General features: G+C 40.4%; 1 protein-coding gene across 1 annotated transcript in view; it reads left to right on the top strand.

Annotated features, from left to right (window-relative positions):
- Positions 1-16,972, top strand: part of LOC306925401 (transmembrane protein 65-like) — a 50,086-nt gene extending 33,114 nt beyond the window's left edge. Inside the window, exons 3-8 of the mRNA XM_079504205.1 lie at positions 671-715; positions 3,364-3,431; positions 5,244-5,298; positions 8,682-8,724; positions 12,545-12,650; positions 14,333-16,972. Coding sequence (XP_079360331.1) covers positions 671-715; positions 3,364-3,431; positions 5,244-5,298; positions 8,682-8,724; positions 12,545-12,650; positions 14,333-14,479 — 464 coding nt within the window. The 3' untranslated portion in view covers positions 14,480-16,972. The remainder of the gene's footprint in view (positions 1-670; positions 716-3,363; positions 3,432-5,243; positions 5,299-8,681; positions 8,725-12,544; positions 12,651-14,332) is intronic.

The raw sequence follows: 16,972 nt of genomic DNA, 5'->3' as shown, positions 1-16,972 counted from the left end.
GAAATCCTGACTTGATGATATTATGTGGTAACTGGCAAATGGACTTTTATAGCGGTTTCAAAATGAAATGCACATTCTCACATTCACACTCCCTTACACATTACGCGTGCTACAATGTGGGTTTCACAGGTTTTTTTCACTGCGGTTCTCTTTTGACCTGACATTCACCAGTTAATTAGAATACATAGGCCTGCTTGAAGATAACTGGAATGGTACAGTATATAATATATTTATCTGTCTCTATCACTCTGCCTTACACTGTCGTTCTCTCTCTCTCTCTTTCACATACACATGCTGATCATATTTCGTAGCTTTGACAGTGCTCCTGTATGATCAAATTGACAGTTTGTGACAACGCATTTCTGTCTTACTCACAGGAGCAGGGAGGAGAGGAAAGGTTGTCTGCTCCTTCCTCTCTCAGGGAGGAGAGGAAAGGTTGTCTGCTCCTTCCTCTCTCCTACTCAAGTCTGTTTTCACAGGAGCAGGGAGGAGAGGAAAGGTTGTCTGCTCCTTCCTCTCTCCTACTCAAGTCTGTTTTCTCTCCATGTCTCTCTAACCGATTGTCTGTCTTGAATGATTTGTTTTGCCATTCCTGACATTTACACTCTCCCTATAGAGAGCAGGCATTATTTGTTTATAATCAGACTAATTCTCTCTTTCTCACTTCCAGGGCAGCTGGTAATTGCGCCACCAACCCGATCACAGTTAAAATATGGTGAGACTGCTTTTATTCTGTATTATGTTTTTATTTTGTTTTTGTAAAGCGTCATTGATTAGGTATAAATGTGCTATTTGTATTATTGTTATTACTAGGCCGATTCCCATTGGGAACAATGCCTATTGGGAAATTGGTTAAACAGTTACATTGACTGTATCACAACATTACCAAATCATTATCACAGATGCAAATATTGTCCATGTATTTGTAGCTCTGGAGTCATGAACAAGGACACTCTCCTACGCAGAGGTCTACGTCACACAGACAGAAAGACTTTTCTTTGTAGTGTTCAAGCTTCTCCGTAGGAGAGGGGAGAAAAGAATAAACTCAGTGTGATGGTGTCCCCCTGGTTCTAGATGTGTGCTCTGCCCAGCAGCTCATATAGCCATGTGGTGATGTTTTGCAGGAAAAAGACTGTCATACCTAAGAATATATCTTTATAATAACAGAGGAGGTAACATCAACAGGACATAATACTGTACATTGTGCTGTTGCATGTTGGGTTGAAGACACTACAGTTCCTAGTGCTATCCCACTTTATTTTTTGTTAATTGTTTTGTGTGGTTTGTTTTTTCTTTTCTTTTCTTTTTGCCTCTTCTCCATGCTACTGGGTAGAAGCTTTTTCAGGGCTGGGCTTTGAGACACCTCAAGCGCTTGCCAGTCTGCATCATCTCAAACAGACTGTTTTTGGGGAGTTGTCTGCCGTGATTCTTTTAGCCCTACTTAGGCGTCTGCTGTATAGAGCGTTGTAGTCCCGCCCCCTCGAGAGACCCGGAAAAGAATTTACCGTTCATTTTCCTCATAGACTTTTCAAAAAGTATTTATTTAAAGACGTTTACGCTGCGGACAAAGCCAACTCGAGTTGTGACAAATCATGACAATAAACACAATGTTTTGGGCCGAACAAATAATCAGAAAGAAGAAAAAAACAGCAGGTTATAACACTTTGTTTTGTTGTTTTTCTTCTTTGTAATTATTTGTTTGGTCCAAAATATTATGTTTGTTTTCATGATTTGTCACAACTTGAGTTGGCTTTGTTCGATGCTTATAAGGTCTTTAAATAAATACTTTTTGAAATGTCTATGGGGAAAATGCATTGGGAATTATTTCCTGGGCCTGGCATCGTCATGAAAGGGGGCGGGACTGCGACACTCTATATATACAACAATTACATAAGGGGGCTCCCTGTGGTCCGCTCAGTCGCACGCACCACCTTCTGGAAGGACTCGCAGGTCCCGATAGTGCCTTTTTCCATAGCAGACAGTGATGCCTCGGATTTGCCTCCTGCCACTAAGGGGGTACGGTGTGTAAGCACCCCTACTCACAAGGGCAACACGTCCTCTAACCTCTGTGCACTGACACAACGCATGGGTACCGAGGCTAGTGCTGCACTGAAGGCCTCAAGGGAAAGTTAATCAGAGACCGTGCAGGAGATTTTTTTTACAGTAAACTAAAAGGCAAAGTGAAGCCATTTATAAGCACCGACATGACTCATGATGCTCATTATTGTGAATATTTATTGTTATCCATTTTTGATTGCGACCATAGGTTGCATTTACTATGAAAACTCCATATACAGTATGGTCACGCCTCGTGACATCATGCCTCTATATATATGGTCACGCCTCGTGACATCACACCTCCATATATGGTCACGCCCCTTGACATCACGTTGATCCATATGTTGATCTGACCTCATCAAACCCTGTACACTCAAGACACGCTTCATATATGGCCAGTACAGAATTCATTCCATATGTTGATCTGATCCCCCATGCCAAAGCCCCAGCCCTCAGGGCGTCTTACTGGTTATGTTTCACAGAGTTTGTGGAACTGGTGCTGAGGTGTTCGTAGATAGTAGATAGATCTTTATTATTGTCATGGTAACAAGTACAACGAAATTAAAAGTGCCAACCGATCCGTGCATCATAAAAATAAAACTATAAAACTAATACAACAAGAACACACACATAACCGTAGTACCGTACTTCATGTTATTGCACAAATCCCTATTGCACATGACATATATTGCACAGTACACACTTAATTGCAGCTGTTATTGCACAAACCCCGATTGTACTTAACTTAGAAACAGCACAATAAAACATGTATTTTAGCAACGGATCATTTCTTAGCAGCATTTAGTGTGGCTACTGGCTAGCGCTGTGGGATAGAAGCTGTTACTGAGTGTGCTGGTCCCTGACTTGAGCACTCTGTACCGTCTGCCTGATGGCAACAGTTCAAACAGTGAGTGACCGGGGTGGGAAGTGTCCTTTATAATGTTCTGTGTTAGATTGGGCTATTCATGAATGACGATGTAATACAGACCCACCGATAAAGAAAATCCTGCAAAATTATGTATTTCATTTGGACCATACTGCCACCCGAGTATCAAAGTTGGTTATGTTGATTAACTGCTACATACTGTACATTATGAGCCCATACAGAAGAAGTGGGAAGTGTGAATTGAACGAATTGAATTTGGTACCATTAAAATGTATTGATAACGTGTGGGAATGTCAAGTTCGATACTGAGAAGGATAGATACATTTTCATGAAACTTAGTGGACACATAAACAGAATCTGCAAACTCTCCAGTCTTTGTTTGTTGGCATCTGAGTGTTTTTGCATTTATTCTGTTACAGTTCTACTCCACAATGCAATCCCTTTCGTTGGATTTGGATTCTTGGACAATGCCATCATGATTGTTGCAGTAAGTCTCTCTCTACACTGTTCTGCAGTGATTTTCAAAATATTTGTGCCCAAGCACATACTACACAACGTGTTGCATCGTAACGGGAAAATAATGTGCACCAAGTATACTGATGTGGTTGTCACCAAATACCAAAGTACACGCTAGCTTATTTCACAGTACTGGTGTATAGTGTACTGTGGTTGTTTACAAAAGTGATGGGTGGGGCACCCGCTGTCCTAGTGGTCCAGGCGCATGCCACATATAGGCTCTGGCCTATGCGTCGCTTGTTCAAGTCCTGTTCATGACGTCCTTTTCTGCATGTCTCTCCCCTTCTCTCTCTCCCTCTTTCCTGTCCGTCTTTACTGTAACTATCAATAAAGGTACAAAAGCCAAAAACAAATCTTAAAAAAAAACAAAAGTGATGGTTCACACTTAGAATGACAAGAGTGAGTCAACATTTTATTATTTCTTCTCCATGTCTTTACAATGAAGGACAACCGTTTCGGCTCACTGCCACTGCCATGGGATTTATTTTTGATATAAGCTTTCACTTTTATATTTTTCACAAGTCAATAACCATTCCAAAACCTTTACCAAATTTTGGTCATTAGTCATAGTCTGGCCAAAAAAGACACAGGCATCAGAAATGTAGACCTACCAACCACAAATGTATATTAATTGATGTAATTTAAAGTTTATACATACAGTTTCTGAGGACATTTTCCAAAATTTGGCAGTAGGGCCCTATAGCATTTGTTTTGGAGCGGTATTGTGAAATATAATTCTAAAGATAGATAGATTCATTTAACTATATGTTTCGCTCAATATCTTCAATCTCTCTCTGTATTACTGTCTCACAAAGTCGTCTCTGTTTCTCTCAATGTGTCTGCCATTTATTACTGTAGCCTAGTATCTCTATCTTTAACTCATATTTAATCTGCCTCCCTCTGTGGCTGATAGGCATAATCATACTGTACCAGTGTTATTGCAATGCACTTCTGAAGTCTCTCCAAGAAACCATTACAGAGCAAAACAACAACATCTGTTGAAATTACCCAAACAAGGCAATTGAATGGGACTGCACTCAGACGGCAGAGCTTTGAAAATGAATACTTGTGCTGTCAAATAGAATTCAAAACCTGCATACCCAGTGGGGTTCATTTAACAGGAGGGTGATACATTATTGAGACTTCTACTGTACCGAGAAGAGGGGATGGGATAAAATAGAACATGTAATAGAAAAGCAGGCAATTGAAATCATTAAGTAAAATGATAGAGTACACTAAGTACACCTTAGTTCCAAGTTATGCTATACAGTATTTAGATCATCAACAGCTAATGTTTCTTTCTTAAAAATGGTCTCTTAACTGGTTTCCACACAGTTCAACTGCAGACATTATAGTTAGAGTCAAGCTTTTAACTGGATTCACCTTACCATTATTACCAGTCTGTGTCATCATCGAATGAACAGGTTTCTTTACCATTACCAGTCTGTGTCATCATCAAATGAACAGGTTTCTTTCTGTGAATCCATGAAAAAGCCCATAGCTCACGTAAGCACTGAATCAGGGATGTGCCGATGAGACATTTGGGCCGATATTGATATCCGATATAATTAATTTCAGTTATGGCCGATAACCGATATTACCAATGTTGATATGATCTCATTCTGTATTAAAGAATTATACAAATTTTGTCCATTCTGAAAAATACATGTAACACGGTATCTGCACTGCAGGCTTAGGCAAGGCAGATTTTACGGCAAAGTATAAAGTGTGGACGTGCACAGGTGTGTGTGTGTGTGTGTACTTACTTATTGATATTCCCCAGGGCACACAGATTGAGCTATCCATTGGTGTGATCCTGGGAATCTCAACTATGGCAGGTAAGACATCCCAAAGACTTTCAGTAGACTTAAGTTTTCAGACATATAAGTAATGCTGTGTTTCCCTATCTGCTAGCTAATTAGGATAACAGTAGACTCCACAATCTTGAATTCATTAGAATTTGAGAAGTAGCCTGTCACACTTAATCTGCACTGCAGCCTAATTAAGGGGTATTACTATTAATATACTGTGTGAAGCTATACTCTACCATTGGAGCATGTCCAAGCACTCTCATTTGACGACTGAGGTGATGGTAAAATGTCGGGGGAAGTTGAAGCTTTGATGGTCAAGCGGCTGACAAATTTAAAAAAGTTTGATGCATTGATTAGCCTTTAACCTTTGCCACTTTTTTAGCAAATTACAGAAAAAAATAAATGAAAAAAGAGTTGTGCTGTGGTGCCCATGTCATGTGGTCTTACTCTTATCTATGGGTCTAGCTGCAGACATTTCCTCAAATTTACCAAATGGAAAATCTCAACTAAACTAACCAGGATGATCAGAATTTCCAATATTTTTTTGAAAATGTATAACTTACATGTTAATATACTGTATATAGTACATTGTTAATATATTCAGTGAATATTTTCTCACAGTCTTTGAGAGCTCAGGGGGATCTTGTAAAACCTTGTTCAGCTTAAGATGTAAGTAAGCTTTGAGATGTCTGCAGATTAGCTTTCTCCCCGAGTCCCCATCTTATTTTTAATCCATTTCCTTTCCCCCTCATTTCCATAAACTATTTACATACCAAAACTGTTTTGTTTTGGAGTTAGGCTATTATAATATATGCATAATATTGTACCTACCAACACAACCATCAGAATGGATGAAAAGTAGCATAGTCAGCAGCACTCAACACACCAAATGCAGCCACAACCTAACATTGCTTAGTCAGCATGTGCCCTCTGTTGACTCAGCTGATGGGATTTGGTATAAACAGTAGCAGGTAGTAGAGACACATTCAGAGTGAGATCCAGAAGCTTTTACAATTACAAGATGTAAGAACTTCTAGACTTATTAGTGTTGTATTATATGGTTGCTTGCTGGTTTAATACAGTACAAAGGTTTGCAAGACAGAAATAACTATCGATCATTGGAACTAGATGAAGAGAAAACAAACAATTCTGTCATCCCTCTTTCCACTGTGTAGTGTCTAGTGCAGTGGTTCTCAAAAGTGGGGTCCGGGCACTCCCTGGGGACAAGGGAATTTTGGGCAAAGCAGACCATGGCAAGTACAGAGCCAAAGGTCAAGTATTGAGGGTATAAGAGGTCAAATGTCTGAAAATACGAATCCAACATCTATAAGTAAACAACAAAAAAAGCATTAATTTACACAACACTGATGATAGTGCTGTCAAACACGTCTATGAAACGATCTATGAAATCTATGAAAAAGTTGAATCTGCTCCGGGTCTTTGAAAAATGTTGAAGGGGCAGGGCCCTGGTTAAAAACCTATTTATACCAGCTATTTATACCAGCTATTAGTATTATATAATAGCCTATCCACAAGAAATCTCATACGGGGGTAGTCACTCCCTGGCACAAATTATTTTTCAGATGTGGTTTTGTAGACAAATGCATATATTCATTTGGGAGTCTTTGGCATGAAAACGTTTGAGAACCACAGGTCTGGTGAAGCTGAATTACCACAAACTAAAGCAAATGGAAAGCTCTGTGGCTCTGTGACCCTCTTCTGTTTACACCAAATCTGGGAAACCATTGGCACACTCTTTTGTCTGTCTCGAGAGACTAGTTCACACCTGATATCACAGCCTCTGTCTGCTGGCCTGGCATGATACGTACACAGTAAATACCTCAGCGTCACGAATGGAACTGGGTCCATCTGAATTCATTAAATTAAGCATTGTATTTGGTGTCCATTTTTATCCCTCTTGCTATCCATGCAGTTTAGCTCATTAATCCAACCTAGGAGTTGAATTAAATGTGCACAATTTGTACAGTAGATAACAAAAGGTCACTGCAATTATTCATCTAAAGGTTTTGCTACTTGTCATATTTGATTCCACTACTTAAATTCTTCCTATTATCTTAATGTGGTCTGGACTGGAGGAAGTGTCTGGATGTTTCTAAAAGGGAACTTTTTGCACGTGTATTTGTGCTAATTTGGGCCGATAGAGATTGTGTCTTACAAGAAGAAAAATGTAAGTGCCCACAAGTGCTCTATGTGGGTAAAATATAGCAGTCAGAGCAGTAAGTTTGCTGACCTTGGCAAGCTGTAATTATATGAAAGAACCTTGTTTCCATAATAATTCCATAAACCAATATTGTTGATCATTTGCATCTATTACGACCTTATGACCCTATGTGGGGTCTTGGCTCCAAAGGAGTAATATATGTGTGTGGCTGTCATGGATCACAAACCAGTTCAGGCAAAAATGTGTACATTTATTGAGAAAAGAATTTCACAGTAGCTAGAAGATAGGGCAAGCATGTATATATATATATATATATATATCATCAGGGTGGCTGATGCTAAGACAACAAACCCCCCCCCCAACCCTACCTAGAAAAGAAACAATCCTAAACTACACCAAAAAGAAAATTACACTCTAGGCTCCCTGACTAAACAGAAACAATGGGCCAAAACTGGGGCAACGAAAGAAAATAGCAGCACACCCTTACCATACAGCTTCTCTTAATTCTTATGACACAGGGAAAGGGTTTGGGATACTTTGACAGCAGTTTGCATACAAAGATTACTAGGTTGCTCTGTTCTTTAAACACACAGTAAATAAAGAAACCTCAAACTAAGCAGGTAAGGCACACAGCCTACAGACACTACCCTAGCTACAGACTGGGTTCAGCAGCACAGGTGACGGATGGCAAGCTTCTCCCAGCCTTTTATACTGGTGGCTGGCTGATTGAAAATGAGGCCCAGGTGTCTCCAGACACCAAGCCACTCCTCCAATCCACCCTCCAATCATCGTACAGCACTGAAAAACTCTGACAGTGGATTAAACACAAACCACAACAACACAAGGCCACATAGGGAGTAACAGCATCTGTAATGAAAATGCCTAAACTAGCTCATTCTGGCCACAAGGGTGTAGTATAGGTTCCATTTATGTGGTAATTATTCAGCACAACAGGTGTTTTAAATGAATAGATAGTATGAGCCAGTAGATGTGGTAAAGTTCTTTTTTTTGGGTAAATATTCACCTTGTTGCAATAAGCTCATTGCAGTACTTTATTTCAATACAATATTTCACTTCCTAATTTCTCGGAAACGGCATAAATAAAAATAAAAGACTGTTTCATGCCATGTGATGGTCATACTGTAGTCATACAAACTGTCATAATTGATTACGACATTGATTTTCTCTCTTTCTGTTTCTCTATCTATCTCCACCTGTCTCTTTCCAGCTGCTGCTCTAGGCAACCTGGTATCTGATCTGGCAGGACTTGGGTAAGAATTACACAGACAACAAAGTCACTTTGTACACTTCCTACAGGCATAGTACAATAAGTACATACTTACATACACATCTGAAACAGACCCCATTTATACACAACATACAGAATACAATACATACACCTAAATCTTCTAGTAGAAACTGAAATCTATCAGTGCAGCATTAGAAAAATTAAGCAATGTGCACTTTAGTACAATTTACTATAGGAAAATTGGTCAATAACTTTGGTACAATTTACTATAGGAAAATTGGTCAATGACAACATACTATCCGAATTTATGCTAACCCTCTGATAATAACGTGAGTTAATGGTAACATTGTCATTTGGCTGCTGGTATTTTCTTTGACACTGCTTTTGACATTCACTACATGGTTTAGACCCCCCCCCCCCCCCCCACACACACACACACACACATACACACACATACACACACGCACACACTGCCAAAGCGAGTTTACTACAATATAAATGCCAGTTGGCAACACACTGGTTGTCTGGTACAATTCCGAATTCATAGCACCATCTGTGAACAATGTAATGTAACTTAACTGGCAGAGGACGTTCACCCAGTGTGCAGCCATTGCACTCATTGGACTGCGTAATCGCTCTCCCATTTTTCTTTGGGTGGGGGTATCTTATTGAGTACTGGGTAGAGAGGCCCTCTGGTAAATAGAATATGGTTCACACCTTCCAGCCCCAGGCTGTGTATTGAAGTGTTACTGTAACACCTACAGTAACTGCTCCCCCCTCGAGTCGAGAGCTTATCATAATCATCTGTGTAGCTATCAGCAGTGTGATTATAAGATATCCCAAATCCTCCCAAAACAAAGTTTTGTTCAATAAACCCATTTGATGAGAATGAGAATTGGTGAGAATTCGTTTTTTGTAGAAATAGCCACAATCAGGTCCTTACAGAGGAGCGTCAAGCTACAGTAGATCAATACCTTTGTGGTGAATACCCAGTGCTCCTCCTCAGTACATCTAGATGCAACGACATGTGACGAGAGAGATACACAGATGGTGGAGAGGAGACACAGTAGAGTAGACAGATGAGGAGAGGAGAGATCTGAGACACTTTTCATCTTTCCATCAATGGGTATTTCCCTTCCTGTATTCTTGTTTTGACATCAGCTCAGTAGAAGACTGATGAGGCTAGCTAGCGGGTCTGACCTTCGTATTCTCTCAGCTTGTGTGTGTGTGTGTGTGTGTGTGTGTGTGTGTGTGTGTGTGTGTGTGTGTGTGTGTGTGTGTGTGTGTGTGTGTGTGTGTGTGTGTGTGTGTGTGTGTGTACTGTGTGTGTGTGTGTGTGTGTGTGTGTGTGTGTGTGTGTGCGCACGTGTGTCAGTGAGTGAGTGAGTGAGTGAGTGAGTGAGTGAGTGAGTGAGTGAGTGCGTGAGTGAGTGAGTGAGTGAGTGAGTGAGTGAGTGAGTGAGTGAGTGAGTGAGTGAGTGAGTGAGTGCGTGCGTGTGTGTGTGCTCACTAAACATACAGTACATGACTAGACACAAAAAGGCTATTCATTGTGACAGATGAGATGTATGCTGGTGAGTGTGAAGCTTGTTTGTAAACCATGGAGTTCCGGTAATAACGGCCTCTCCCTCACTACAGAAGTGGGGGAGACGTAAGCACACTGCTATCCAGCAACATTTGCTTGGGCTCGGAACACTTTCAATTTCACTTTTAGGCTATACCCATCACTAAGAGAAATATCTACAAAGCAGAATGCCTGCAACACTCAGAATTCGATGAAAGTCTTTAAGGTGCACGGCTCAATAATATAATGGAAACTAGATAAAGTGCCCCTCGGGGCACAGGTCTCCACCAGGGCAGGTCAGGTTGTGGCCTCCTGGTTGTGCTATAATAGGCCAATGTGAAAAGGGTGCAATTTTTCTTACGTCTGGGATGCAATTGGATGATTTGAGGCATTTTAATTGTTCCAAAAATGTGTTTTGCAAAGATCCACCTGTTGGTGGCGCTATAACAGGCCAATGTGAAAAGGGTGGGGTATATTCCTCAGCCTTGTAGGAAAGTCTGTGAAAGATTTCATGTAAATTGCACGCTGCGATCATGATTTGAGGCTTTTTGTTCAAAACGGGCCAATCCTGCATACTTTTAAAGCAATTAGGATAGAATATGAAATATCGGACAGATCCGTCTTGAACACATGACTATAGGCCTCCTGGTGGGCGCTATAACAGGCCGTTCTGGAAGTTTTGGGGCAGAGGTTCATCGTTGGCATCCAGGGAGTGTGTGTGCAAAATTTGGCATCGACCGGGTTATCGGTGCCGGAGATTAGCTGGTAACGGACGAACGGACACACGGACGGAGTGCAAAACATACTCTCTCCCCATGCCTTCGGCCTGGTGGAGACAATGAGGAAATAGCCAGCACACAATGAGTGTCCTTTTCACATGATTTATTTACCTCTCGTGGACGGACACGTCCATGAGAGACACGTTTAGACCAGCGTTGTGACAAGAGAGGTATATATTATATGCATGATACAATCAAGTACAATTGAATGCAGGTGCCAACTGTCATCACGTTGAAAGATATCAATGAAGGCTCAATAGCCAATAGTAATGCTATGGTACCAGGCAAGGACAATTTCCATGTGAAATAGTAAATAGTAAATGTAGTAAATAGTATAGATAAAATTTACAAATTCAGACAGAAGTCTATAAGACTTTTTTAGATATTGTGAATGGACAGTTGTTTATTCATAACTGTATGTATAACCCATAGAGTATATAAAAGGATAGAGACTGAACTGGCGCGAAGCTCCGCCCCCCCCAGCTATTCATGTCAGTGGAAGTTGCTCAGTGGCGTTTTGAAGCACCCGGAAGACTGCCGGAAGTACCGTCTCAGAACGTCTACTTCCGCATTTGACCACCACATTTTGGTGGTCAAATGCGGAAGTGCAACCGAGCGCTCAATGTTAAAGCCCAGCTGCACGGGGTTTCCCGGTCATGAATCCATGGGTCCGCCTGTAGTCCCTCCTCCTACCACTAGGGCCCAGAGCTTCAACGTTGAATAGCCTCACTGGCCCCTTGGTATAACCAGGCCATGAGTTTGTCGGATGGGCTGTCTTATGGAGCCTTTCATCATTCTGTACTTTTTAAACTGCACCAGAAAACAAGTCTATGACCTTGGGTTATGTGCACAGATAACATTTTGAGCTAATATCAGTGGACAGTTTTGTTGCAATAGCAAAGACCAGTTGATTTTGTAGCACTCTTAACTGCAGTGTTGGGGTTATTTATTGGTGAGAAATATTTCATCACATTTTGTGATAGCTTCGACATTCATTGCATACTGGAGTCTTTTTTCCATGATGAAAGGGTTGTATTGTAGCTTCCTCAGCATGACTTAAGTAAGGGATAATGTCTGGCTAGGTGGTCATTGTTGGGAGATAATTCACAGACAGGGTGATTAACCACGACACGGCCAATCACAATTTGCGTCCTCACTTTTGTCTTCAATGTTTGTGTTTACACAATGTTTGTGTTTACACAAACACTCAAAACTGGCCATTCATTGTCAATGGCATTCAATGTTGACATAGGACATAGGAGGGGCACTAGTCCTATGTCCTAAAAAAATAGGAAACATCATGGACTGCTTATAAAACCTCACCAAATGTAATCACAAATTAATACCAAGAAAACCTATAGAAATAATAATACTTATTTGTGAGTACTTATGAGTTCACTTATGAGTTATAAGTTTGTGAGTTCTTATGTGACTCTCTCTGGAACTTTGATATTTCATATCTACTCACTCCATTTCCCTCTCTTTCTCCTGTTCTGTAGGCTAGCCGGTTACGTGGAGGCCCTGGCGTATCGGCTGGGGATGAAGATTCCTGATCTCAGCCCGAAACAGGCTGATATGTGGCAGACCAGAGTCAGTGCTCACTCAGTAAGCAACCATTACTACATATTGTACCAGTCCAAGTCCCACAATCCTCTTGTCCTCAGTGTCTACCGAGATGTTTTTTCCAGCGTGTTTTGAATTGTTTTCAATGGGAATTGGGAACGCAGTGTTTTTGCTCAGGCATTCACGTGTGGCATTTATATCTGCTTGCTGAGAGCTGAAATATTTTCAACTTGGGCGTTTGGAAGCGTTTTTAGGCAAGCATCTTGGTGTTTTACAGTATACAGTATTCTCTGTCCAAGGCTCTCTCAGGGGAAAAGATCGGTGATGTTGGGTGAAGTCTCATGTTTAATAGTTTATTCACGTACACACACACACACACACACACACACACACACACACACACACACACACACACACACACACACACACACACACACACACACACACACACACACACACACACACACACACACACACACACAGAGTCTACTGCTAATGGCACTGTTCTGCACCTACGTGAGAGGAAATAAATCTCCTCACCATACTTGGTGAATAAACGTAAGACACACAACATAGAACTAAATATACTGCCGGCTAGAATGAATGACATTCAATGTCTCCCATATCTCCACCTACAGTATGCACAACACAAACCTTTATAATCAAACCATGACAGAATTTAATTTGTACTTCACAGTAGAGCCCAGCATCGGGACCGGGAGCCTGCGGGACCCAAAGCAAATGTTACGGGCGGTATTTAAATACCTGTGGGTGGGAACAGGCGGTCAAGATAAAACCAGCGGGCACATCAAAATCCTGCATCCTCCTGCAATTAACCAGATACAGAGCTTATATACGTTAGCATTGATATGAATATGTCTGAGAAGAACTAATATCCCCTAATCGCACATGGAGTCTCTCTCTCTCTCTCTCTCTCTCTCCGGCACGTGGAGTCTCTGTCTCTCACGTTGCATCCTGTGCGCAACAATTCTTCTCTAGATCTGTGAGCAACTCCTCACAAGTAAACAATCCCTCTCTCATGGATCGTGCACGCCTGCTCAATGTCAGCAACTGTTTGGCTAAATGTTAATGTTTTTCGATCTCAATGGAAATATTGTGTGTTTATCCCGCAATTCTTGTCATTTAGGCAATTCAGTGACACAAGTCAGAATTAGTGTTTGCCCTTTTGACAAATGTTTGTCAGGAAAGGTGCAATGACGGATTTGTAATACATCAGGCTGCTGAAGCATAAAATACCATTAGTTTCAGTAATCAATAACACTCAAGGCTCTGAGTTATTTCTGTATTTTGACATGGTTGGAAAAGTCTTTGTTTGCAGAGTATTAGTTCTAATAGAATGTAAGGATTAGGTACATGTTTGAATGATCATAAGATAATAAGATAAAACATAATAAGACAATTGTCTAATTGTTTGTAACACAGACCACAAGACAAGTACATGTGCAAACATGGCAAGAAAAAATCAACAACAGATTGCTGGAAATCCTTTGCACAAAATGGTTGTAGGTTCTAAACAGATTCCTAAATTACGCTACCTGCCTGGTTAAATAAAGTATGAACTGACTAAAGTTTAGCAATCGTGCCTTTGGGTGGTTATTTGAATTTACGATTTTTAGCGGAGAACCCAATTTATTGAAATGTAATTATTTGTCGATCAAATAAAGTTATGTAATTGTTCTCAACTTCCTTTTCTCTGTGTGTAGGGTAAGGCCCTTGGTGTGGGAATCGGCTGTATTCTTGGCATGTTTCCGCTTTTTTTCTTCAAAGACGACGAGGAGAAGAAAAAGAGGGCGAAAGAAGGAAAGGAGGAGACGCCAACACCTGCTACGACAACAAGCAGCCAGAACTGAGGTGCTATGAACCAATACTGTGTGAATATCATACTATCACAGTTTTATACCTGGGACTGGTGGGGGTTGCCTGGAACAGTGGAGTCTAGTGGCATTGCACTGTAGTTGCAGTGCACGTTCTAACCATGTGACACTTCAACTCAACTCAACAAAGGTATTCTGGACTTGTCTTGAAGAGAAAGGCGATTCATCAATCACTGAACTGCTGCGCTTTACTCCACAAGCCGACCATTCCACCGTAAGCTTCCGTTTCATTCCACTGACTGACCGACATGATGGGATGAATCTGTTTCATCTCCGCTCACACTTCTCTCCTCACACCCTGCTATGGCATCTGCTCTAAGACTGTTGCACTGGATGGATATAAACTTCACTTCACCGCTAGGATTCTCTGGATTAATCCTAATATCGCTGTTCTTGGGGAACCTTGGCTGTAAATAGCACATCTACACACTCACAACATGTCTCAATGCTGTGAGCTTGCACATTGGTTATTTTCAAGATTTTATGTGAAGTATTAGTTTACTATTTATGGGGCTTAGGTGGTTAAATCAATTAAAAAGTTACTAACAGAGTGATCTTGGTGGTGGCCGGTGGAGGAATCTTTCTGAGATCACATAACAAGCTATGTTCAAAATGAAGGCTATTTAAAGCCCTGATGTTAGACATTATTAGAGCCGATGCACAGAACGTAGGCAGAGAGAAATACAAAATAGTTTTGCATGACATTTTACGGCTGAAATTATTGCTAATGTCGTTCAAATATGAAGGAGGTCTGAAAAAACAAATCAGAAGACAATTATATTATTCCAGCACAGTGCAGCTTGGCACGGCATGTTCTGTCCTGACTCATCAGTTGTTGAAAACCATTCGTTTAGCCCTATTGCATTCTCTGTAGTGTTTATCAGTCTTCCTTAGTCTCCTATCGGTGTGCTTCACGACAGGTCTTGCACATTGAGATGTCAACACTTCTGATATGTCAACTTGACGGCAAGTAATTACTTTCTAACAAGCATTGCAGGGTGTCATCCAAGTGTGGCTGGCACCCTGCCAGCCTGCCTCATCCGAGCAATGCAACAATCAAGTAGCTGTTAGTGAGAACCCTTTCGACTCTGCTAGTAGCACTGACGTTATTTTTTTTATTTTCATTTAAAAAAAAATGAAATCAGGAAAATTAAATCAAGTGAGCCTGTCAGTTTGAGCCAGCAAGTTTGGCAGAAAGAAAAGTAATAAATAAATACATAAATTAATAAAACCTATAGTGAGTGTCTACAGTAGAGAGAAGCCAGCCTCCTCTCTCTCTCTCTCTCTCTCTCTCTCTTCAGCACCTGAAGTGACCATAGGTGAAACATGAGATCATAGAGATAGAGATCTGACATGGTACATAGAGATCTGACACTATGTTCCATCGATGGCACAGCAGCAGATCTTTACTAGTTATATTTCCACCAGGGGGCCAAAGCTGTCTAGCCCTGGACTGAATTTGATCTCAGCTCAGTTTCTATCAAAACTCAATTCGTTTTGAGCATTTTAAATCCACACAGTCTAAAGTGTTGGCTGATTTGGAAACTGATGTTTCTGTATTATAGCACAACTTTTGCTGCTATACTGCCCTCCCCTGGTTGAATATAATTCGGTATGAATGAGAAGCAGTTGCTGGTTTGGTTTGGGTAAAAGCACTACTAGCGCACAATTTGACACACGTTCCTGTCTTTAATTAATTACATTTTGTTAGTTCTTTTAAAACTCTTCGTTATGCTTTATATATTACAGTTATGCATTGTTGCCTGTAATATATCACTTAATTGTATGTGTTCGATGCACTTTTTATAATATAATTTGATGTCTTAAACAGCCAATGATCACACTCTCATCAAACTATTACAAAGCAGAACATTTACTGTGTGTAGTAATAGCTATGATATACTGCTAGATTTGGGTCTGATAGACGGACAAGAGTGGCTTATACTTATAGTGTGTGCTGTGTTGTCACATCTAATAATATACCCGTAATAGGTATTTTAAGGATTTTGCCAAGTTAACACCAGTTTTTCTGCAGCAAAGGAAAATTTTGTTATGTATGGCAACAAACCTGTTTTGAACTGGAATGGAAAGCAAGAAAACATTTGTCACATACTTTATAGAAATTTCTTTTGATTTTTTTTAAAATATATTTTGCTTTCTTGCAATTGCAGTTTTATCTCAAAAGATGATATTCAACAGCACATAAATACCTAATCAACAGGAAAGCCTTTGTAACACAGTACTCTCTGCAGTATGTTCTGAAACCTTACATTTACATTTACAAAGCTATCTTGTGATGCTAAGCAATGTTAAAAGTGTAGGAAAAATGTGTGTAGTTTTTATCTGGTATGCTTGATTTATACTCTGCATGTAATATTTTGAGTTGACAAAAAAGTCTCTTTGAGTGAAGTTTGTAAAATAAATTCTGGTCTGTTGTGAGAATGTGCACTAGTGCAGCCAGCAATATTA

This window comes from Electrona antarctica (assembly GCF_951216825.1).
Source record: "Electrona antarctica genome assembly, chromosome: 6".
Classification (NCBI taxonomy): Eukaryota; Metazoa; Chordata; class Actinopteri; order Myctophiformes; family Myctophidae; genus Electrona; species Electrona antarctica.
This window is presented reverse-complemented; position numbering and strand designations above follow the sequence as displayed.